The 26,270-nt window shown below is 42.3% G+C and overlaps 1 protein-coding gene across 1 annotated transcript; it reads left to right on the forward strand.

Annotated features, from left to right (window-relative positions):
* Nucleotides 1–646: 646 nt before the first annotated feature.
* Nucleotides 647–20,915, forward strand: LOC124137725. Its single transcript, XM_048402726.1, has 12 exons — nt 647–779; nt 1,614–1,806; nt 2,299–2,429; nt 4,359–4,422; nt 6,621–6,877; nt 8,475–8,655; nt 9,309–9,472; nt 11,484–11,535; nt 12,252–12,490; nt 13,749–13,952; nt 14,433–14,490; nt 16,024–20,915. Exons 1-12 carry the CDS (start codon nt 726–728, stop codon nt 19,479–19,481), a joined length of 5,055 nt encoding a protein of 1,684 aa, XP_048258683.1. The 5' UTR covers nt 647–725; the 3' UTR covers nt 19,482–20,915.
* Nucleotides 20,916–26,270: the final 5,355 nt, after the last annotated feature.

Genomic DNA, 26,270 nt, shown 5'->3' on the forward strand with positions numbered 1-26,270 from the left:
TCCCACAAATTTGAGAATGCCTAAACTCCGGACGATAGATGAATACATAACATAGCAACTTCTTTTATTCTTTGTCAGAGCTAATTCTTGCTCCTTCATCAGGAGTTGGTTACGAGACGAGTGAGTGTGTATGGTTTTACGCCGCTTTTAGCCATATATTCCAGCAATATCACGGCGGGGGGCACCAGTAATTGGCTTCACACATTGTACCCATGTCGGGAATCGAACCCGGGCCTTTGGCGTGAAGAGTGAACGCTTAACCACTAGACTACCCAACCGCCCCAGGGTCCAGGTTAATTATACATTTAGGCTTAGGATGTGGCGCTTAAACTTGCAGGAACAAGTGCCACTGTTTGATCACTTCAGTTTCCAGTTTAATATCACCAACGAAGATGAAATCTCGAGTATTTACAGGCTATTTTCTCGATAAAGATGGAATATTGCTGGTTGTAAGATAAAACAAGACACACACACGCACGCCGCACGCACGCGCACACACACACACACACACACACACAAAACGAAGACGTAGTATTTGTGTAAATATTTTACGACCGATTCGATGATTCGGACGTAAAATGACATATTTCACTTTTTGACCATTCGAAGTTATCTGCCCTTGAAAACCCGTGAAGATGGCGCTGGAAACCGCCATTTTTCGTCAGACGATCTTCGGATGGAAATGCATGTGACCTAACTCACATTGTGAACATTTCAGAGCAATAATGCCAAGAAAGAACAACATTTCGACAAACGACTTGACAGAAGTTGATTCATTGGTAGATTTAGTTGTACCATATTGTTCCCATTGTTGTGAGACGCCTACCGAGGCGAACAGGCAAACATTACACGCCGACTTCTGTTGGCCTAGTTACACGCTGATGTGTTGGGAATACACATTCTCTGAAATAGTTTATTGTGTACGTTCAGACGATACATATATGTATAAAACCTTTTAACTAATTGTTATTGACAGTAACGTGTGCAAAACATTATTTATTTCGTATGATATACTTGGAAGGAATGGTTGGTAAAACTGCGAACAGGCAACTTTTCTTTTTAAGACCTTGGTCTTTGCATGTAATATCTTGCAGAAGGACGTACGATATTTGTTATAAACAATATTTTTCATATTTGTTAGAAGAAAAGGACATCGAAGGAAGTCATATATTTTCAAATTTGTTAACAAAACCACTATATATATTTCTTATTTTAGTCACTAAAAAAACATTTTTGGTGTCAAACACTTTATACTAAACTTTGTGATCCTTCGCAAAAATTCATATCGTATACTAGGTTGGTACTGAAACCAATCAGTCCTCAATGAAAGAATAGAATAGGAATAATAATGCTGGGATCATCCTAGGATTTTTATAGCACTGTTAAGTGAAATTTGGAACAATTTCTGTGTGTTGCCAATATAATACAATGTTATAAAGACCCACTGCTTTGGAAAATGTGGGCCTTTTTCTACATTTATGGCCCTAAAGTCCAAGGGCCCTTCCTGGAATTATCCCTGATAATGGAAACTGGAATTCATTTTATTCAAGAAGATGTTTTTCCATGTATCTTACACATCAAACCAAACAAAACAACTCTGTCCTTGTTTCCAGACATTCACTAATCATGTGACCTATGTGAAGTTCGGGTCACAGCTTGAGTTGTCTCGCTGTGAGAACCAGAGCTGTGGCTGCTCGAGGGTCCACTGTCCGTTCTGTAGTGTCCACAATTACAAGCCCTCACGTCCAGCCAGGGTCCGAGATCACCTCAACCAGACTCACTTCAAGCATGCCGTGCTGTATAGAGGTTTGTTGTTACTGTTGATTAAATCTAGCCACCTGATTGCCAGTGATTGGCACTCAGTTTAGAGGAATCACCATTCTGTTTCATGCAGAGTTGAGCAACTGTACCTTCCTGTATAAGAGGTGAGGGGCAGTGGGGTAGCCTAGTGGTTAAAGCGTTGGCTCGTCATGCCAAAGACCCGGGTTCAATTTCCGACATGGGTACATTGCGTGAAGCCCCTATCTGGTGTCCCCCGCTGTGATATTGCTGAAATATTGCTAAAAGCAGTGTAAAACTCATTGATCAAACGACAAGATGGATTGTGAGGTGAGGCTCTGTGACTTCATTGATTGCATGTCATTGTACCTGGACGGTGCCCCTTTAAACAATAATCACTGGATTGTCTGGCCTGTACTCAGTGTTCGGGCCATTGTGCTGTGATACAACAGGAATATTATTGAGTTTTGCAATAACACAAATAGACAAATTGCGTGATGGACTTGTCTGTGCTGGCAGGTAGGAACGTGGTCAAGTGCTACATGCAGTGTGATGCAGCCCCCGGGCACTTCCACTGCCCCCACTGCCCCAAGCAGCTCCTGAAGAAAGCCGGCTTCCTCTACCACCTGCGCACACACCTGCGGAAGGCGGTACGTCATTAGTTGCAATCATTGAACCTGATGTGTCGGAGGGGGATGTATTCAGATATTCATTTGATCACAATGAAATAAGACACACGAGATAAGATCTGGGGATGAATAGGTCTTTAGCAATCCATGCGCCTGGCTTGCCGTAAGGGTGACTAACGGGATCGGGTGGTCAGGCTCACTGACTTGGTTGATGCATGCCATCATACCTCAGCAACCCATGCTTGTCGTAAAAGGCGGCCATGCTTGTCGTAAGTGGTGACTAACGGGATCGGGTGGTCAGGCTCACTGACTTGGTTGATGCATGCTATCGTACCTCAGCAACCCATGCTTGTCGTAAAAGGCGGCCATGCTTGTCGTAAGAGGCGACTAACGGGATCGGGTGGTCAGGCTCACTGTCTTGGTTGATGCATGCTATCGTACCTCAGCAACCCATGCTTGCCGTTAAAGGCGCCTATGCTTGTCGTAAGAGGCTTCTAACTGGATCGGGTGGTCAGGCTCGCTGACTTGGTTGATGCATGTCATCGAACCCATTTGCATGGATTGATGCTCATGATATCAATCACTGGATTGTCTGGTCCAGCCTCGATTATTTACAGACCGCTGTCATATAGCTGGAATATTGCTGGCATTAAACAACAAACCAACCAACCCAGTTGCATGGATCAGTGCTCAAAATATCAATCGCTGGATTGTCTGGTCCAAGCTCGATTATTTACAGACCATTGTCAAAATCTAGATATAGATTCTGACCTTAAATGTTTGCTTTTATAACTGTTACACTAAGCACTAATAAGTAGTGAAAGTTAAAAGTGAAAACATAAATATTTTCATCCGCTCCGCCATACGACACTGCCAACTGTAAATCATCAGTGTGCCAGGTATTTGTCCATCCTCTCTCTCTGAAAACGATGGTTTATGCACCACAGATAAGAGCACATGCAAGTATCGGGATACATAGCAGATCGCGAGTAAGGTATCATGATGCGTATCGGATCGAGCTGTTGGTGTATCGTCCCAGCCCTAGTTCACAGGCATGTGAAAATCAGGTTCCATGCCATTACTTGTGCTTGATTCCCCAGATAAGCTAGTAAAATGCGCGATTAAATTGACCATTATCGAATTAATTTTGAGTTACTTGCGTAAAATGTGTGACAATACCCAGTGTAGTCTTTTCAGCTAAAACATCTTATAAACTAATTGAATGCAGCCTATACATGGACTCTGTAATTCAGTTTGAAGGATTCCCACTTTTCATAGTAGACATATATCACTATTGTGAGCTTATGCATCTTCCAGAGAAAACTTTTGCTCGATTTTGGTCAATTGCAGGATTTGCAAAGCATGTGTATTTGGTGTACCGACAACTCAGTGTTAACAGATGTTTCCAAATCTTTTCATGTTTTTTATCAAGGTGCTCATATAATTTGATGCACTTCGCGAAGTAAGACTAGTTTTATTACAAAATAGATGTTGTCTTGACTGGGCAACGCAATTTTTTTTTAAACAAATGCAAGTGATATGAGAGGATGAATCTGATTGGTCAGTAGGAGGGACGTAGAAGGGATATAACTCGTAATAGCCACTGGAGGCGCTACGAACAAGCCCAGTAATTCCAGCCTAGTTCGGCAAGGGTGGAAACTGGACTTTAACAGTCAGTCAACTCCCTTGAATAGGGAAGATGGAGCTTACGCAACATGTCACACACTTTAGCCAGTAGTCTATTAAAATTCTGTTTGGTCTAAAATGATCACCTAATACGACACCATATGATGTTAAATTGTAATGAAAATGATGCGACGAGTTTGGGCTAGTGGACTTAAAAGATTATGGCACAGACTATTTTAAACATTTTTGGCTGAATTGTGTTTAAAATAAGGTCTACACTGGTTTCAGCCTTCAGTTTGATGTGGTTTCCCTCCTGTGTTGTAGGGTAAGGCAGAGTCTCTGGTCCAGGCCCCGAACTTCAAACACCCTCAGAAGGTCCTGTTTGATGGTGAGTTGAACGCAGTGGACACACACTTCCAGGCCAAGAGCTTGCCCACTCTCCCATTCTTCCATTGACTTACTTCTTATTTCAGTATAGTTATAATATTTTTCATAAGTTTAAAGGTATTTTCAGCTATTTTTCTCAAAATATTAATGTAATTAGTATTTTATTGTAGTTGACAATGCTTATTGGATAAGCAAGGATATATCTATATAATGTAGTAACATAAATTGCATCATTGTTCGTGCCACAAATAAAAAAAATCAAGTACAGTTTCAACAAATATGCAATTCTAAGACAAGTGTAATGACTTGTACATATTATAATAGTTATTTGATAAAAGATAATTTAAAATGCTTTGGCTACCTACAATAATTTATTGGCTTGACTTCTTGATTTTACCACTGGCTACCTTGAAAAAAATACTTGTAGTGATATGGCTACTGGGTAAAAAATTAAACTTTGAGGCCTGTCAATCATATTGTTTTTAGCAATGCAGCAGTGTTACACCACATTGAGGTCAACTGCAGTATTTGGGTCCGCACTTTGGGCGGAAACAACTGCCTTCAGCAGCTTTGTTTAGATATAAGTGTGCACGCACCAGCATGCCGAAATCCGTCAGGAGGCATTTTTGAGCCAAAAGGACCCCAGAAAAGAGCTGGATGAGAAAAGTTTGGTCTAAAGCTCCACCTCTATGTTGACCGAGAGTTTTACGATAGAAAGTGAAGCCAAATTCTTGTGGTGTTGACTTTGTGTTGTATATGGGCGGGACACAAATGACGTTAGACGTCACATGTCTAATCATGTGATTTTCCTTATATGGTCTTGTTTCTACGAAAGCAACTATGCTCAGAGTGTTGAACTTGTAAATGTTCAGATGCTGGGGCTTGTACAAATAGTGAGTGAGTGAGTGAGTTGGGTTTAACGCCGCTTTTAACAGTATTCCAGTTATATCGCGGCGCGTCACCTTAATGTGGGAGGAAAGCCCGAAGTGATGCAGGTCTCAGACATTTACCACTTCAGTGAAACCCACGAGCACGGGTATGGTGCTGACAAACCTAGAAACATAATTGGGGCAAACCGGGATTCGAACCCAAAATCACAGGTTTCTGGCGTGCCCAAGGGACGCAACTCTGCAGAGCGATTTGGGTTGCCTTAGACGACTGGGCCACCCGTGCCCCTTTTGTACAAATAAATCTTGGAGAGCAGTGAAGGCATCTTTGCATAGGTATGGGATGAATAGGGGAATGTATGACAGTTATTTTGCTGAATACATTATCAGAAAAGAAATATTTCAGTTGTTCAGTTGATGCCTTTATTCCGTTTCTTAGTTCATCAGCAGTGTTTACAATCTGTAGAACTTAGAAGCAAAATGATCGTTTAAAAAAATGATGAAAGAGAAGCAGAAAAAGAAATTGAACTAGGTCTAGATGGATCCACATACCTATTTGACAGTAAAGACGAATTCATCGTCTCACATGACTTGTTTGAATGAGAAAGTATCAATAATCATTCTCCTATGAATATTCATATGTATTCATGAATGAACTTATACTGTCATGCGATTTGTTTGAAAAAAGGGGGTCTGCCCCCTTTACCTCGTATTTTACTTTTAAAAGGGGTGGTTGTACACACAGACACATTTAAGAATGAAGTTCAAGAAGGCCTTGCCATGACCCTAATCTTAAAAAGTTAGAAGTTAAGATTAAGTAATATAAAGGAGCAAACATCAGGGCCCGGGTCATCCAGGAAATTCTTCCAATAAGGCTTAAAAAAATTAAAGAATTTGTTCTCAGGCAATGGTGTTTGAAAACATAGTGCGGGTGTGCGGTTTCTTTTTTTCTTCTATTGGTTGTTCAAACTGGTATGTAAAACCAACAAACCAACAAATAGTTGTGTAACCAAAAAACAAGCTGTGTACGATGAACCTAGGAATGGGCCTCCCTACATAAATGTATTCCTTGATGAGTAAAATACTGGAATACAGTATTTGACTACCGTTGAACTTTGAATTATTAATGATTTTTTAAAAAAGGAAATAAAAACGAAACATGCGGCGAACTTTATGATAATGCAGGCAGTGCCTGAGAACCAAGACTGTTATTTTTTTTAGCCTAACACTCAATCTTTCAACCCTATTGCTCATTATTCCTATACAATACATTATGGCAATCTGACTCTAATCATGAATATGTATGATGCAGGTCATGTGATCCAGCTCTGCTCCAATCAGTGTGAAGGAACCCTTGGCCGACATTACCACTGTCCTCTGTGTGAGGAGAAGAAGTTTGAAGAGATGGGGTCATTGTCAGGTCACTTGTGGCGATGTCGGGAGATCAGTGGCTTGACGGAGAAGACATCTGTGAACCTGCCAGCAAAGAAGAACGTGGATGAATCGTGGAAGGCCAATATGGCTGTAAACACTAATGTGCCTCCGCCCAAAGAGAGATTCGGGGATAAGGTACATCTAAGCAACTAACAATCCCATTGATATCAGATCATTTGCGCTGATACGATACCTCTCTGCATGAACATGTGACAATACCTCCAGAGGAGGTCGCATCAGGTAAACTTTCTTATCAGACTGCTAAAGTTTTGGTATGAGAGTGAAACATTTGGACCGGCATTTCAGATTTCTGAATCTCAAAAACGAAATTAAAAGACGAGTTCTGTATGTAAATAATTAAGGTTACATGGTTGTGGATATGTTATAAACCATGTTGTTTCTGAGCCCCTTGGCATCTAGACTGGAGCTCCATCGAAGTAATATTTATGTTCTACGTGGGATTTTAGTTTAGGTGGTTACAAATGGTTTCAGAAATCTGAAATCTGATTGGCTCAAGAACCCAGATGTTCTTCATTTAGATTTACTTGCCGTGACCATCGTATCATCAGATCTTCATGCAGGGAGGTATCAGATCTGATTTTAAAGAGATTTAGCAAAATGTTCAAGAATTCAAAATGGTGATTGTCTGATGTATTTAGTATCACCTCAAATTTTTTATGATTAATTCAATCTACATATTCTCAGACAAGTGTTAGATTGGCTTAGATTATGATATATTTTTTATGCAGGTCTCAGACATTTACCACTTCTGTGAAACCCACGAGCGCGGGTGACAAACCTAGAAACAAAATCGTGGCAAACCGGGATTTGAACCCACAATCATAGGTTTCTGGCTTGTCTAAGGGATGCAACTCTGCACAGCAAGTCACATGGTCTTTGAGGTAGTCGCAGTCTACATAAACTGAGATGGGAGGTTTTGGAATGATTTTCAATTGGATGTTTCAGTGTCATGTCTGGTGTGTGTCATGTGAGTAATCTCCCCTTGCAACAGTGTAAGCAAGCTCCTCACAGCGATAGCCCGTTCGCGGAGCTCTCTATACTATCGCTGCCACCAGTCATAACTCCCCACTGTGATAGGTGGCCACAACCATGCTTGGGAGTTGAACTCGCAACCGACTGACCGTTATGTTTACAAACAAATGACGACTGTCGTGACGCCGAATACACTTATCGCTGCTAAATTGCTTTCTTTCTTTGTCAATTTGAATTTCTGTTTCATTACAACTATCATGTAATTGGTATAGTAAGAATGTAAGGGAGAAGTTGGTTGATTTTCTGTTAGTCTGCAATCTCGAACCAATCTGATTATTAAAACAACAAAGTAAATTCATTTGGAAAACATGGTCAGTCGTAAACCTTTTCAAACTGAAATATGATTGCATTCCCAAAGACATAAACAAAAATATAAACGTTACTACATTTGGGGTTAGAGGGCAAATTTCAAGATTCTTGTAATGGCCACGCCAACACTGGTGGAAGCAATGTTACCGAGAGTGTAACGAAGGTGTCATGCGCTGGGAAGGAGCTCGCAGTGTAAGGAGCTTGACTATCAAAGAGTAAAACCCTTACTGGGTTTACCATTACGGTAATAAGATGTTTCAGTGTCATGTCTAGTGTATGTCATATGAGTGGTCTCCCCTTGTAACAGTGTAAGGAGCTTGACTGTTGTCAGAGTTAGACCCTTTTTGAGTTTACTGTTCTCATGTTTCAGTGTCACATGTCTGTAGTGAGGAACTTGAGTGATCTCCCCTTTGAGAGGTGCAAAGACCAAGGCTGTTGTCGAAATCGTTTTCACTGTAATCTCTGTCCTTCATCGAAATTCAAGCCAGCGTTCCTCAGCCACATCCAGGAACACTACCTGAGTCACTGGAACAGCCGTGCTGTTTGCGGAGGTGAGGACTAAACTTGGTTAAGGAGATGTCTTTTTAGGGGTCGCAGGTTTGACAACAGATGTAACATAAACAATGCCATTGAATAATCATGTTCATTTGAAAAGCCTTGAAAAATTAGTTTTGAAAATATGCTTTGAGCAAAAGTTAATCAATCGATCAAGGTTAAAAAAAATATTCAGTAGCATGAACCAGGGAACCCAGCTTGTTGTAAGAGGCGACTTTGCTTGTCGTAAGAGGCGACTCACAGGATCAGGTGGTCACACTTGCTGACTTGGTTGATGCATGTCATCGATCCCAATTGCGTGGATCGATGCTCATGATGTCAATCACTGGATTGTCTGGTCCAGACTCGATTATTTACAGACCGCCGTCATATAGCTGGAGTATTGCTGTGTGTGGCGTAAAACAACAGCCTACCATTCAGTAGCATGAATTTTTTGCTCATATCAGAATTGTCACTGAGGGACAGTGAAGGTATGAAAGAACAAGGCATGAAAAGTCTGTCGACTACATCATGAGTATTTTGGAGTTGACAAAAATCATCTCCTGATCAGGTTTCCGAAAATATGTAAGTTTTTGGCATGGCTCTGTAGGTCAAGGTCACTTGTATAAGGTCAAGGTCACTTGAGGTCACACTATTGTTTTGGCTGCAGCCTACAGCTGTCTGGTGTGCTATCAGCCTTGCCTTCCCCGCTACGGCTCGTCTGTGTACCACTACCACTGCCCAGTGTGTGGGCAGTCTCGCAGGCGGAAAATACAGTTCATGAACCACTTGAGGGAGTGTTTGGGACCCAGTATCAAGACAGGTAGGTTTCAGGTAGGAATACACAATGCCATTTAGAAAGAAAGAAGAAAGTGTTATCTCAAATATAACATTTGTTACAGCTTTCGGCCATGGGAGCCGTGCCAATTTACAAAAAAAACTGAGGCTTGTCAGAGGGGTACACAAAGTATGTGATCCAGACTACCAGACTACCAGTTGTCAGGCTTTCATTTTGTGAAACCTCGGTGGCTGAGTGGGTTAGGTCGCTGACTTTGTGTGCTGGCGATTAGGTGCCTCACTCTGGCAGTGTTGGTTCGAATCCCGGATCCAAGATGGAACTCAGCCCCCAAAAGTACTAGAATCTGTACTTTACTAAGAAAGTGTTAACCCCAAACATAACATGTTACATTTGACCACTCTTTAAATGGCATTGTGTGTTCATACATTACAGTCCAGTTAAAAAAAATGACACAAATATTATCAGTGGAGCATTCGAGGTACATACGAGTTCTGTTTCCACTATGACAAACTGATGGTGAAAGGCAGTGGAACAAACAGACACAATTCTCCCCTACATGACGTAAGATGTTTTATCTTATTTATAAATCGAAATTATTTCAACACTTTCCGTGAATCTTAGGAAACGGACGTAAAATATTTCTGGCTAGCGTATTATTATGTACTTGAAATTGGGATTCTTAAATCATTGTTGAAGACCTGAATGTAGCGACCCTGGGCTGCTGTTGTGATGCGAGCTTCCCAGTGTTTCAATGAGATTTGTTAATTATTCATTGATCTTGCGTTTCTTTTGGAAATAACTGCATAACAAAAGTAAAAGCTTGTTAGTGATTTTAATGCTAGATAACCATTAGAGCTACATTACAGTATGTAACAAATGTTACATTTGGGATAACACTTTCTTAGTTAAGTACATATTCTAGTTGTCAGACTTTCATTTTTGTGGAAGCCTCGGTGGCTGAGTAGGTTTAGATCGCTGACTTTGTGTGCTGGCGATTAGGTGCCTCACTCTGGCAGTGTTGGTTCCAATCCCGGATGGGACTCAACCCAAAAAAGTATGAGAATCTGTCTCTTACTAAGACACATATAACATATAGAGAGATTATTAGCTGACAGTTTCTGTATCATAAATATCATATGTATCATGTAATAAAAGTTGTATTATACAAGCCTTTGTTGATATGATCTATGTGAAGACTTAACTTCCCCAAATGACGACAATGTTTCAGTGAACCGCAGTTACACAATTTATCCCATAGTGCCATCTTCATCTTTCCTATCACCAAGTACAGAATTCTCTCACATGTAGAGATTGTGGGTTCGAATCCCGGTTCGCCCCGATTATGTTTCTAGGTTTGTCAGCAGCATACCCGTGCTTGTGGGTTTCACCGAATTGGGAAACGTCTGAGAGCTGCATCACTTCAGGCTTTCCTCCCACATTAAGCTGACACGCAGCGATATAACTGTAATACTGTTAGAACGTTAAACCCAACTCACTCACTCACTCACTCACTCACTCACTCACTCACTCTCACATGTAGATGTGAAATCAACATCCATGTAGATGTGAAATCAACATCCACATAGATCTAATTTAAAAACTGATACATTTGATCAAATCAGGAGACTGTCATTAATGATCGTTCAGCTGTTTCCTGTGTATAGGGAGGAAAGTCCTATGCCATCTTTTGTTGCAAGTTGTGTGCTGGGGTAGCCTAGTGGTTATCAACATGGGTAGAATCTGCGAGGCCCATTTCTGGTGTCTCCTGCCGTGATATTGCCGAAATATTACTCACTCACTCGCACACCCAGTTGTATTGGAGGTGGTATGCAACAAAGACGAGTCGAGCACTAATGATTTCAGTCATGAAAGAACATGGTATATTGACTGGATGTCTGGTGTTTTAGCATTTCAACTTGGCTTGCAGGTGTTTTGGCAAACAAATCCACAGTATTTATCAAAATGGAATTGAGATATAATACCCTGGATAAGAAAACGTAAAACTTTATGGATAACAACTTCTGGTTTATTGGATTTATATGCCAGGCCCCATTCCACAAAGCGATGCTAGCACTACGACAGTCAAGTCTATGTTATAGTATGGGAGTTAATATGGTCTTAGCGCTACAATCGCTTTGTGGAACAGGGCCCAGAAATTGTTATCCATAAAGTTGTACGTTTTCTAAGTTGTTCACCAACGTCTCGAATGCTAATCTAACAGTTAATGCCCGGGATAATTGAGGGAGCCATCTTATTATGGGGGGCACCGGTGGCCCAGTCGTTTAAGGCACCGCGATTCCCTGTGCAGAATTGCATCCCTTGGGCACGCCAGAAAACTATGATTGTGGGTTCGAATCCTGTTTCGCCCCGATTATGTTTCTAGGTTTGTCAGCACCATCCCCATGCTCGTTGGTTTTACCCAAGTGGTAAACGTCTGAGACCTGCATCACTTCGGGCTTTCCTCCCACATTAAGCTGACATGCCATGATATAACTGGAATACTGTTACAGTAGCGTTACCCATGAAGATCCAGAGTGGAATAGGTCTTCAGCAACCCATGCTTGTCGTAAAAGGCGACTAAGGGGATCGGGTGTTCAGGCTCGCTGACTTGGTTGATGCATGTCATCGTATCCCATTTGCGTAGATGGATGCTCATGGTGTCAATCACTGGATTGTCTGGTCCAGACTTGATTATTTACAGACCGTCGTCAATTAGCTGGAATATTGCTGAGTGCAGCGTTAAACAAGAAACAAACAAATCGTCAAGCCCAACTCACTCACTCGCTCATATTATATGATGTTGTCTTCTGTCAGAATCCACGGAGACAGACATCCACGGAGGTGATGAGAAAGAAGAAACTGAGGATCCTCACCAGGATTTTGAAGGTCCTGGTGAAGCTGACTATGGAGAGGGGGAAGATAACTCTTCACTGGAGAAAACTGTTTCACATTCAGTAGAAGAGCCTGCTGTAACAGAGGATGATGGGAATGAGGATGTTTCCATGGAAACAAGTGAGCAGAAGACAAACAATGATCAGAAGAAAGCATTGGAGGTGTGATTTGATTACTTTGTTCCAGATGATTTTTGTCATAAATGAGGTGATGACATGGGATTTACGTTGCACTCAAGATTATTATATTTATATAGCGATGTGTGTGTGTTGGGGGTGGTTGGGTAGGGTGCTTATGCCAGTTTCATAGTGTTGGCCACAAGAGATACCATGCCGCAGTTTAACATGGATACCCCACACAGACATAGTATACTGACTCTGAGTCGACCAGTCCTTGTTTTAGCCCCTTAATGTCAAGCGCCAGGCAGGGTAACAACAAGTATATTTTCTATTGATATTTTTGGTGCTCTACCTTAAAGACCACGGATGCCGACCGCATGGTTAAATGGAGAGCTAGGTTTGTCAGCACCATAACCGTGCTCGTGAGTTTCACCGAAGTGGTAAACGTCTGAGATCTGCATCACCTCGGGCTTTCCTCCCACATTAAGCTGACACGTCGCGATATAACTGGAATACTGTTAAAAGCGGCGTTAAACCCAACTCACTCACTCACTCACTTATATGGAGAGTAAGCTCCAGCAACTTTGCAGTCCAAGCAAGTTTTAATGAAGTTATTTAAAACAAATTTTATTTGTCGCTAACTCAAATCGATGTATATCAGTGATCATGAAGACCCAATAAATGCTTGCCATGAAAGGTGACTATGCTTGTCGTAAGAGGCGACTAATGTGATCAGGTGGTCAGGCACGCTGACTTGATCGATGTATGTCATTGTATCCCAATTGTGCCATATGTCACATTTTTATGATAGTTTCTGGAATGATTTTGAAGTGGAATTACCCCTATCTCCATTCGAAAATAATTAGAAAAGAACCAATTTCTTTGTCCTTGACCCAACCTAAGTCGTATGGGCACTGATTATCCATATTCCAAAACAGGAAGTGATGTAAACCACATAATCCACACGTATCACACCACAAAATAGCCATACCATGAGACCCATGAAGATTCCAGGGAGGAATAGGTCTTCAGCAACCCATGCTTGTCGTAAGAGGCGACTAATGTGATCAGGTGGTCAGGCACGCTGACTTGGTTGATGCATGTCATCGTATCCCAATTGCGTGGATCGATGTTCATGATATCAATCACTGGATTGTCTGGTCCAGACTTGATTATTTACAGACTACTGTCATATGGCTGGAATATTGCTGAGTGTGGCATTGAACAACAAACAAACAGAGACACTGAAAACCTCATTCACTCGTTCACTCACTCACTCAACCATTGTATTCGTTGTCAGGTCTTCAACACAGTGTTGGCCATCTTGTCACCGGAGTTCATCACGTCCCTGGTGCATGATGGGCCTGTGGACGACTTGCTGAGGGCTGTTGCTATGGAGACCGGTGTGGAATGGTTGTCCTCTCCAGGTGTCAACAGCAGCCCTGTCTACTCCATCAGCGGAGACCTGGACAGCATCTTCAAAGCCAAACAGATGTTGAGACAGGTTTGAATGTCATTTGCTCTTCCTCAGTCCATGAGTGAGTGAGTTCACGGACAACTGTAGTGGTATACACATGGTTAACAAAGAATCATTGCAGTGTATGACTGTAGGTCAAAAACATCTCAAAATGTTATGAAGTTTGTTGTACCTGAACGGAGAATAGTGAGATAATGTTCTTAAGAATTGCAGTCTTTTAGACTTGTAACTTAATCATGTCTGGGGGCGGTCGGGTAGCCTTGCGGTTAACGTGTTCGCTTGTCAAGCAGAAGACCTGGTTCGATTCCCGACATGGGTACAATGTGTGAAGCCCATTTCTGGTGACCCCGCCATGATATTGCTGAAATATTGCTAAAAGCGGCGTAAAACCAAACTCACTCACTCACTCACTCACTCACTCACTCACTCACTCACTCACTCACTCACTCACTCACTCACTCACTCACTCACTCACTCACTCATTCATAATTTTGATTTTGTTTACAGAATCTACCCGAGTCTCTACTGAAGTCGCTCCAAGGGACCCCGACATACAGTGTAAATGGTAAGTAGTTCTTTAGGGGAGAGGTATGGTGGCACTGTGGGTTAAGGCACTGGAGTTTTCTGTCCAGAGTTGTGTCCCTTTCCAATTCCGGAATATGGATGAATGCGGACCCTGTAGGGATTTAAGGATATAGTTGGTCCCCAGCGACCTATGCTTGTCGTACATGGCGACTTTGTGGATTTGGGCAGTCTCAGTGACTTGGCTGATAGCATGTTGTCATATCACGATGGTTAGGATCGTTGTTCAGAATATCAATCACTGTTTTGTCTGGTCCAGACACATAGTTTTTGCGAGCCACTGTCATATAGCTGGAATACTGTTGGGCGTTAAACATGAAATACACACACACTAAATGTAGGAAGTGTCCTATTACTGCTCAGACTAAGGTCCCTGGTTTGTTTGGGGTAGCCTAGTGGTTAAAGCGGATGCTCGTCATGCCGAAGACCCGGGTTCGATTCTCCACTTGGGTACAATGTGTGAAGCCCATTTCTTGTGTCCCTGTGGAATATTGCTAAAAGCGGCGTAAAACCATACTCACTCACTCACTACACTGTCATTTCAAACAATGTATATCAATGAGCAGAATTATTAACCTTAATCCTTTTTCTAGTAAGACACTTGTGACGGATAAGGTTTTATATCTTAAGCTGAAACTGATGCTTTGCAACCTAAGCTCCACATAATATAGAAAATATACTACTCTATGTTAAGGACATAGATTAACTATAGTCATTTGTTTCTTTGTTGTTAAACGTCGCACCCAGCAATATTCCAGCTATATGATGGCATTCTGTAAATAATCAAGTCTGTACCAGAGAATCCAGTGATTGACATCATGAGCATCGATCCATGCAATTGGGATACGATGACATGTATCAACCAAGTCAGTGAGCCTTTAGTCGCCTCTTGCGCTTTTAGCAATATTCCAGCGATATACCATCTGACATGAATGGACGGTGTTTGAAACTGAACCCAAGTCTTCAGTGTGATGACTGAATCATTTAGCCACCAGGTCACCCCACTGCCTGCCTGCTTTAGAAACCGACAACGACATGGAGATATTTAATTGTCTTAAATGTGGCGCCAAAATGAATTTATTTCGTTTTCAGAAAGGTTCCTACAAACAAAACTGTATAACATGACAGGCTTTTGAATTGATAGGGTTGAGAGTTACCAATTTTATATGTGTTGTATGGGTGGAAAATGTTTGTTTGTAATGATACATTTTGTGGAATTTGAATTTTGTTGAAACGAAATATTGATATCAGTGATGGCGAGGCCAAACGACCCAGCCTCATAAACATTGGGATGTAATATGAAGGTTTATTGTAACTTGAATTGTTTGATAGGCATTACTTTGAAGTTGGCAGATGACAAAGTATATTTATGGATAACAACTACTTTATTTTCTGTAAAGGCGACGTTTCGGTATAGATCCTTATACTGTTGTAAGTTGCTTGAGCTGATGTGAAAAAACATTTGGCCATTTTTGGAAAAATCTAATTCTAAAACAATCAAATCCATTCTTTACAGATACATCAGCCAACATTCCAGCTATATCACCAAGCATTCCTGATACGGCCTCACACCCAAGTGAGTCAGAACACAGGCGTCATTCACAGAGTGACACGCCACGTAACCAAGGCGCCCCTCCTGTGTCCATTGGCGCCCACAGTGCCACCTCAAGTGAGCTACAGTACATTCAAGCAGAACATTCATCAGGAGCCCCTTCAAGTGCGACTGGAACCCTACATGCTACCAATCCCCATCACAGATCCTCGAGGAGCACTCAGGCTGACATCAAAGACCTCTACAGTGACTTTGGGGATCAAGTGGTCGTCAAGCAAGAGATTCCCAGGAAGGAGCTGCTGATTAATGCTTTGGAAATGTTGTCTTCAGCTGTGGAGATTGTGAAGAAGAAGGAGGAGAGTGAGATGGCACAAGAGGAAGAGTGTCAGATGGCAAGCGAGGAACACGGTCAGACAGCACAAGAGGAACACGGTCAGACGGCACAAGAGGAACACGGTCAGACGGCACAAGAGGAACAGGGTCAGACGGCACAAGAGGAACAGGGTCAGATGGCACAAGGGAAAGTTCAGACGATGCAGGAGGCTAACTCTGCCGGCAATCAGGATGTTGATGTGATTGAAACTCGGAGGACAAGGAAGAGAGGACATGGTGACATTTCTTCTTCAGAGACAGTGACCAGAACAAGTAAAAGAAAACGCTCTTCTTCTGCTCGGGAAAACAGGGGAGGAATGAGACGTGAATCCCCTCCCCCTTTTGCTGAAGCTCCCCATACTTCAGGCTCAGACAAACAAATATCTCCTGAATCAATTCGGGAACCTACTGCGGAGACTGTCAGGAAATCTGGTGGAAGACCCAGAGGAAGACCCAGAGGAAGCAAAGGCAAGACTATCGAGAAACAGGATAAAGTCAGCGCACCAGTCGTAAAAAGATATTCTACGCGGGGACATAAAGTAGACTTCTCGCTTCTCGCTACAGGAAAGAAAAGGAAGGAAGAGAAACCTAAACCACAGATTCCATCACCAGGCTGTTCTCAGACCCAGACACAGAAGAGGAAAAAGAAGGGGATTCCAGAAGCTCAGGAAATCGCTGTACAAGAGCAGGAAGGGTCCAGGACAAAGGGGAGAGAGAGAGAAAAGGATTTGCATCCGTCCAGAATGGAAAATGAGACCTCCCATTCCGTCTGTTCCTCAGAAACCTGCTCGTCTGTCATTTCATCAAAATTTAGGATGCAGGAGAAAGAGGGAGGCGAGAGGGAGGAGGAGGAAGAAGGGAGAGAGACTATTCACGAGCCAAGGGTTGAACAGGAGACCTCTTCATCTGTCTGTTCATCAGATGCTATGATACAAAGGAAAGAGGGTATGGAAGGGAGGGAGGATTGTCTTCAGGCTAGGCTTGAACATGACACCTCTCCATCTGTCTGTTCTTCAGAGTCTTGGACACAGACAGTAGAGGAGATGGAAGTGTCTGATGATGAAGGAGAATCTGGCGATGACGATCCTGATGACCAGGAAGCGACTTCATCTCGAGCTTCTTATAAACTGGTGTACAGCAGCATGGCGGTCGTGCCTGTGGTAACCTTCAACATGCAGTCTCAGAGCATGTCCAAGCAACTCATTGGAAGCAGTGTCAAGAAGTCCTGTAACACAGAGGCTGCAGCTGTGAGAGAGAAGGGCAAGGACTTGAAAGGGTTTGGATGTCCTGTGTGTGAGTTTCAATCTGATTCCTTCCTCAGCGTTGTGGGCCATTGTTCCGAAAAGCACGGGATTGACGAGGGTCTTCACTGTGATGACTGCATGGTCCTGTGTCTGGACGAAGAGACCAAGTCTGCTCATGGGGAATCCTGCCAAAAAGGGAAGCAGACTGATTCTGAGAGCAAACTCCAGAGGTGTCCACAGTGTCATTACACGTCTCGGGACTTTGTAGATGTCTCGGACCATATAATTTCCGAGCATGACGTTGAGCGTCTTCGATGTGATGTCTGCGAGAGAGTGTTCAGCCAGCACAAAGCGATGGACATTCACCTGTCCCTGAAACACGGCCCTCGTCAAAGGACAAGTTCTCAGTTTGAAAAACCTTTAACCAAGTGCCCACTGTGTTCAGTTGATGAAGGCAACTTCCAGGCACTGTCTTCTCATCTGATGTCAGAACATCATGTCACCAATCCATTGCGTTGTGACGTCTGTGAAAGAGTATTTGACAGTGATTCACATCTTGAGTCTCATCTAAACAGTCACCATGGACCTTTTGAGGAAGGGTTAATTTCCAACAGATGCTCTGAATGTGGACTGGTATGTAAAAGTAAGACATCCTTAATTCAACACCAAGTGTACATCCACAGAAAGAAGTTCAAAAAGTCAAGACAATCAGCCTGTTTGGAGTGTAAGACTTGCTACTTCATTGCAAAGACTGTCGAGGAAATCCGAGAACACCGCTTGCAGCACAAATTAGGAGTTCTCGAGTGTAAAGAATGTAATATGACCTTCAACTCGACCTCTAACCTTCAGTTTCATATGCAGCTACACCATAAGAAATCTCATACTGCCTCTTGTGATATTTGTGGGAAGGTGTTCAAACATAAACGATATCTCATTGGTCACCGTAAACGTCATTTTGGAACCAAGAATTTCAACTGTAATGAATGTGGAAAAGCCTTTTACGAGAAATGCACCCTCAAGGCCCATGAGCAGATTCACCTGGAATCTAGCGATAGGGAGTACCGATTCGTGTGTCCATTTTGCGGCAATCGTTACACAAGCAAAAGCAACTTCAATGATCACTTAAACAAACACACTGGGGAAAAGCCACATAAATGCACCCAATGTGACAAATCATTCGGGTTCCGTAGCCAGCTTGCCCAACACAAGATCTTTGTGCATTCCACTGACCGACCTTTCAAATGTAAAGAATGCAACAAAGGGTTTAAACTGGCTTCGAAGCTGCAGCAGCATATGATTGGCCACACTGGAACCAGCAAACACATGTGTCACAGATGCAATCAGGCATATTGTTCATCCGCAACACTGAGGATCCATCAACAGAAGTGTCGAGGAGCAGTCGTGAAAAAACGGCCATTGGCTTCTCAAGTTTCGTTAGAGCCCAATGTCATTGCAGTGTCTGAATCGGAGGTTCACATGGCGGTCATGAATTCCTTTGTTGTCATGAACAACTCCAGCAGTGACCTTGACCCCCAGTTGGACTGTAGTAGCCAGGAGCAGCAGACGGAGATCTATCTGTGTAGCGTGTGTCAGATCGGGTTTTCGAGGTTCGAGGACGCAGAGCATCATATCAACACCGAGCACGAGGAGATGGGAGAGGAGGAAGAGAGTGTTGTTATGGTGGAGGAGGAGAGCATTCAAGAGGATGTCATGGTGGATCCGACAATACAACTGACCGAGATAAACTTGGCAGCAGCAGACACGATGTCTGAAACAAACACAAGTCATGTTGTCTATCAGAATTAGTCATAATTTGGGGTCAGTGAATGTGTAAGGCCTTAGTGAATTATTAGATATTCATGAATAGGTGATGAGGTGATGTGTCCATATGTAGCAGTAATCCGTGCATATTATTCTATGTGATGGCACACTCTCTGGCAAGGGTATAGGTCATGAATGGGATGGAACTTCTTGGAACCCCTGGATTTGTCTGTTTGAGGTGGCAAAATTAGGAAGATTAACCCCTGCCCATCTAAACGCTCTAAAATTTCATTTATTGCATTGATAACACTAGCAATCATATGATATATTCTTGATTCCTGTCATATTTTACCATTATGAAACTAAAATGAAAACGCTGTACATTCAAGTATACCCAAGTATATCGAGTCTGCACTTGTATATACCATCTAAGGCAAGGGAGTTTACTGACTATAACAGTCCAGTTTCCAACCTTGCCAAACTAGACTGGAATTTCAGAGTTATTTTTTGGCTGGACTGATCAATCTATGCATAGTCCAATAAAAATCGTGCAACAAAATCGACATCCGGTGTGTAAACAAGATGGTGACTACTGTGCCGATTTGCAGAGCTTGCAAAGCATGTTTTCTGTCAACTGGGTGTTGACTGATATTTGCCAAATCTCTTCATGTTTTAGTCACAGTGTTAAAGTGATTTGATTGTACTTTGTGAGGTAAGACCTGTTTTATGACAATATAGATCTTCATTATTGATCAGATCATCTTGACTGGTTGTCGCTATTTTGTTTCAAGCATTTGCAAGCGATATAACAGGTGAAATCTGATTGGTCAATAGGAGGGACAGAGAAGGGACATAAATCGTAATAGCCACTAGTGGCACTATGATCGAACCACAATATTCCAGCAGGGTTCGGCAAGCGTGGAGACCGGACTTTTGTGGTCAGTTAACCTCAGGAAGATGGTACCGTCTCGTAACCCGGTCATGTGATCCGGTGCCGTTATCAAAGCCCCATGCATCCTCCTCTCATTGCTCATCCATTAACTGCAAGGATGTTTGTTCAGACTGCTAACTCAGCAACATGTGGGTAATTCACAGATACTCAAGTGCATTGTCTAGACTTGAGATGATCCCAGTATACACATGAGTGTGTTACAATCATCCAGGGACGGTCGGGTAGCCTAGTGGTTAAAGCGTTCCCTCGTCACGCCGAAGACCCGGGATCGATTCCCGACATGGGTACAATGTGTGAAGCCCATTTCTGGTGTCCCCCGCCGTGATATTGCTGGAATATTGCTAAAAGCGGTGTAAAACCATACTCACTCACTCACTACAATCATCCAGGTTGCATTGTGACCCATGAAGTTCCGGGGTAGAATAGGTGTTCAGCAACCCATGCTTGCTGTAAAAGGCGACTGCTTGTCGTAAGAGGCGACTAACGGGATCGGGTGCTCAGGCTCGCTGACTTGGTTGATGCATGTCATCGTACCCCTGTTGTGTGGATCGCTGCTCAAGATGTCAATCACTGGATTGTCTCGTCCAGATTCGATTATTTACAGACCGACGTCATATAGCTGGAATTTTGCTGAGTGCGGCATTAAACATCAAATAAACAAAACAAATAAACAGTTGCATTGCAGTGTAACCTGTGCCCACATGACCCCAAACTGCAATTATGTTAACATTAATTAGTTGAGCACAGAAATAATTTGTTTGTTTCTGAAGGCATGTCGGATAATTTTGTCCAGTTGTTTCACATGGTTAATTGTAAATATCTCTGACATTTAATGAAAATGTTCCTTGTTGATATTTATTGTTGAAGAGGGTCACCTTTATATCGACCATCTCAGATCATATCTTGTGCTTTGGGTAAAATGTCTAAATTCTTGTTACAAAGTAATTCTTCATCCTCATGTATTGAATAAACTTGTTACCAAAGAAATTGTTAATTCTTGAACCAGAGGCTGATGATGAGCAACTATCCATCAAAAGCAGACAATGAGTCAAGATTAGGAATTGTTCATGACATTAATAATTTTGTTTCTTTAACGCCACACTCCTGCCACACTAGCTTCCTGCAACCAGTTCATACAGGGTCCACATTTAGTGGAGCCTGGAATCGCAAAGGGACACAACTCTGCACAGAAACTTTAGTGCCATACATCACTTGTCTGCGCACAAATAATTCTCGCCAAATGAATTCACTGACTGTTCACACATGAGAAGATCCGGGGCAGAATAATTCTTCAGCAACCCATGCTTGCCGTAAAAGGCGACTATGAGCGTCGTAAGGGTGGACAAGCTCACTTACTTGGTTGATGCATTTCATCGTATCCCAATTGCCCAGATTGATGCTCATTATGTCAATCACTGGATTGTCTGGTCCAGGCTTGATTATTTACAAACCGCCATCATATAGCTGGAATATTGCTGATTGTGGTGTTAAACAACAACAAACAACATATGACTGGAATTCTGACTGATCAAGATCTATCAGAATCAAAGCTGTCTCAACATCTGTTTGGCTTTGAAGATGCTGTCCAGGTCTCTGCTGATGGAGTAGACAGGGCTGCTGTTGACACCTGGAGAGGACAACCATTTAACACCGGTCTCCATAGCAACATCCTTCAGCAACCAATTGTAACCCGGATTCAATTTGTGTGCTGTGCACTGCGTATTCAGACATGACCTACAAACAAGCATGTACATCAAATTTGCTACAATTGTTCAAATGGGCTTTCATGTCTTGTTCAAGATTATTGCATGTGTGTGTGCGTTCATGTACAAGTCTGGACTAATGCCGGTTTAATAGTGATTGCCCACCCAGAAACCATTCTGCAGTTTAACATTGGAGTACCCCACTCCAACACGTATAAGTTTTGTCCCCCAACTGCCAGACAGGGCAACAAGTACCATCTTTTAACGTCTTTTGGTATAACATGGCCGGGCATTGATCCTCCTGCCATCCAGTGAGATGCTAGACCCCGGAGGTGGCTCAGATCTAGTTAATTTATCATGTTTATAGTCAACTTGGCCTAGGGAAGTTCAACCGCCTCTGTGGTCTAGAGGTAGAGCGTCCGCCCGGAGAGCGGAAGGTCCGTGGTTCGATCCCCGGCCGCGTCATACCAAAAGATGTTAAAAGATGGTACTTGTTGTTACCCTGTCTGGCGCTCGGCATTAAGGGGCTAAAACAAGGACTGGTCAGTATACTGTGTCTGAGTGGGGTATTCATGTTAAACTGAGGCATGGTATCTCAGTGAACTAGCACTATAAATCGGCATCAGTCCGGACTAGTACAAGCAGCCACACAAACACACACACGTACATGCACATCGCTATATAAATGCAATAATCTTAGACGCGACGTTAAACCCCATTTCACCTCACCTAGGGAAGTTCAAAGTAATGTTGGTCGGAGATGTACGTCCATGATGAAAGCAAGGAGCACGGATATGGTGCTGCCAAACCAAGGATCATAATCAGTGCATCTGAACCCAGGAGGATCCTGTCAGCTAAGGGACACAACTCTGCACAGCAAGTTGCAGTGTCTCAGACAACAAGACCACAGACCTCAGATCTGGTTAGAGGTTTGTCCATCATTTCATAATAATTCAACAATGAGACGGCAAAACACAACATAATTATTAACAGTTTATTAGAAATCTCTGAAAATCAAAGGGATACATTAAAGATTTTACAGAAAAGTTGTCATCAAGACAGATTAAATTACATAACATAGCTACATATTCTCTTGAACTCATCGGTCTCAGGATGATTTTCATAGAAAAAGCCTACACAAATAAGATGTAAGATTTGATATTACAAATACTATTAAATAACTCAATAAATTAAAACTTCTAAACAAATCAAACACGTATTGATATTCAAAAATTCAAACTGACATTTGCATAATCACTTGCATAAGAAAATCATCACTACTTAAAACCAAGGGTGGATCCAGCATTTTCAGAAGAGAGGGGTCTAAAATATCAAAATCCTCTCTCAGTCAATTTAACTGTCTACAACACACGACATTCGGTTTTCAGGACCCCTCTCTTGATCCGCCTGTGAACAGTTATTTCAAAATCTATTTTTATTGCTGAGAAATGCTGTAACCACAAGGGCAATAAAGAAAATATTTGATCAAGTTTATACTGGTTTTCATCCAGATACAAACAGACAAGATCTACAACTACAATAATGAAAATTCATGAATTCAAATTGCTCTCACGGCTAAATGTTTATTTTGTGAAACCAACAAAATATGTAGAACGGCCATTATCCATCATACACAGACTGTAGGACTGTTCAGTTGAACAGTATTGAAAATATGAAGGCACATGCAGGTGATAACTGCTGTTATGAACGATTCATATCAGCTGGTGAAAAAGAGTTGGCTCCCTTAGATTCCTGATAATATCTTCATTTGAGTGAGTTAGTTGGGTTTAACGTTGCTTTTAACAGTATTCCAGTTATATCACGGCCGTCAGCTTAATTTGGGAGGAAAGCCCGAAGTGATGCAGGTCTCAGACGTTTACCACTTCGGTGAAACCCAGGAGCACGGGTATGGTGCTGACAAACCTAGAAACATAATCGGGGCGAACTGGGATTTGAACCCACAATCATAGGTTTCTGGCGTGCCCAAGGGACGCAACTCTGCACAGCGAATCGCGGCGCCTTTGGTGACTGAGCCACCCGTGACCCCATCTTCATATGAAGAAGGTACAGATGCGGATGCAGTTTTTGCAGATTGTTACATCAACTTGATCAGTGATAAACATCAAGTTTCTAAAGTTCAACTTCAGTGTCTGAAACTCAGCAGAGTAAACTGAGAACCGTAAAGGCCAGCACATTTAAGAAACCTTAGGCCCTGTGATGAAACAGAGACATGCTCTGGCAATATAAACTGCAAAACACAACCAGTCAACCAGTTACTGCTATCACACCGAGTTCCCACAGACGCAGTGGTGATAGATGAAGCCTACATTTATCAGGAAATTATCAGCCTGTAAAACATCTTTGCAACTACATATCATACACCATTTCAAAGGTCTAATCCTACCGTTTATAAATATGAGAGTTATGTTTATTACATTACTTAAAAAATGCTTATGAATAATTACTTTAATACACTGCAGGCTGTAAGGGCCTGCTGAAATATAAAACTATCAGCCTGAGAACAAACTCGGGCCTATGGGCCGATGTCAATTTTGAACACTGGTATAAATATATTTTGTTTATTGCGTTATTAGGGTAAAAAGCTTTGATATGACCTTGACCTTCTATTTGGACAGTGTGGTACAAAACACTTCCTTTCATGGTATTCCTGAATTCGTTTTACATCCACTTTGGTGACAAACCTCGAAACATCAACAGGGCGATTCTTGGATTCGAAGCCATGATATAGATCCTGTATGCGCTAAGGGACACAACTCATTGAACAGGGTTCAATTCATGCACTTTGTGCAGACACGCCCTTATAACATTTACACAGACGGATTTGCATACTGACAGTGAGTCTATTATTCGTTGTACATCAATTGTGCCAGGTATACAAACGAGTATTGTCAACGTCACACTGAGAAGTTCTGCAACAGATCATCACATAATTTCACTGGTTTCATAGCTAGGAAAACACGAATTGACATAGGTAACCAAAAGTTACGAAACCAAGAACACGAGTATTCTGCTGACATACTAAAAATCCCCATTGGGGCCACTTTGGCTTTAAGCCAATGATCAGCAGTTCCTGGCACACCAAAGGGACACAACTGAGCAGCGACCCACAACCCCTCAGATCACTGGTAATACGGCATGTGATATTCAGGTCTGTGAAATGTACATATCAAATCAGGGCAAGGTAACACCAATAACAACTAAAACTACAATTTAACGACTAACAAGTAATTACATACTTGACAATCACATCTAACAACAGATGCCATCGTATGCAAGAGCTGCATTTGATGAACAAATCAATATTGCTCTTTAACAGTTCCAGCTGAAGACTGTGAGTTCTTACCCTTGTATAATATTAGTAAAAATGGATATTGTGAGGTTTGTACTGTTGGATTATATTGCGGTGAGTTTTACGCCGCTTTTAGCAATATTCCAGCAATATCATGGCAGGGGACACCAGAAATGGGCTTCACACATCGTACCCATGTCGGGAATCGAACCCGGGACTTCGGCGTGACGAGCGAACGCTTTAACCACAAGGCTACCTGATCGCCCCAGAGTATACTGCCAAGAATTGGCATCACACTGAAACTTTGCTTGGAACAGAACCTGAGTCTTTGGTATTACCCCTTTAACCCTGACCCCCATGGATGGGTGAGTGAGTGAGTATGGTTTTACGCCGCTTTTAGCAATATTCCAGCAATATCACGGCGGGGGACACCAGAAATGGGCTTCATTGTACCCGTGTGGGGAATCGAATCTGGTCGTCGGCATGACGACCAAACGCTTTAACCAGTTGGCTACCCCTCCAAAGAAACAATTCAATTTTACTAATGCTCGGAGGCCCATTCCACAAAGCGATCAGCGCTACAATGATCGTAGGTCTATATTGAAGTGTGGGAGTTACGATCAGCTTAGCACTAAGATCACTTTGTAGAATGGTTCCACAAAGCAATCTTAGCACTATGACTATTGTATGTCTGTGTTAAAGTATGGGAGATATGATCCTCTTAGCACTAAGATCACTTTGTGGTATTGTTCCACAAAGCAATCTTAGCACTGTGACTGTTGTATGTCTGTGTTAACGTATGGGAGATATGATCCTCTTAGTGCTAATATCACTTTGTGGAACAGTGCCCGGGGCTCCGTTCTACAAAC

The sequence above is a fragment of the Haliotis rufescens genome, unplaced genomic scaffold, assembly GCF_023055435.1.
Source record: "Haliotis rufescens isolate VD_foot unplaced genomic scaffold, xgHalRufe1.0.p SCAF_29, whole genome shotgun sequence".
In the NCBI taxonomy this organism is placed as follows: Eukaryota; Metazoa; Mollusca; class Gastropoda; order Lepetellida; family Haliotidae; genus Haliotis; species Haliotis rufescens.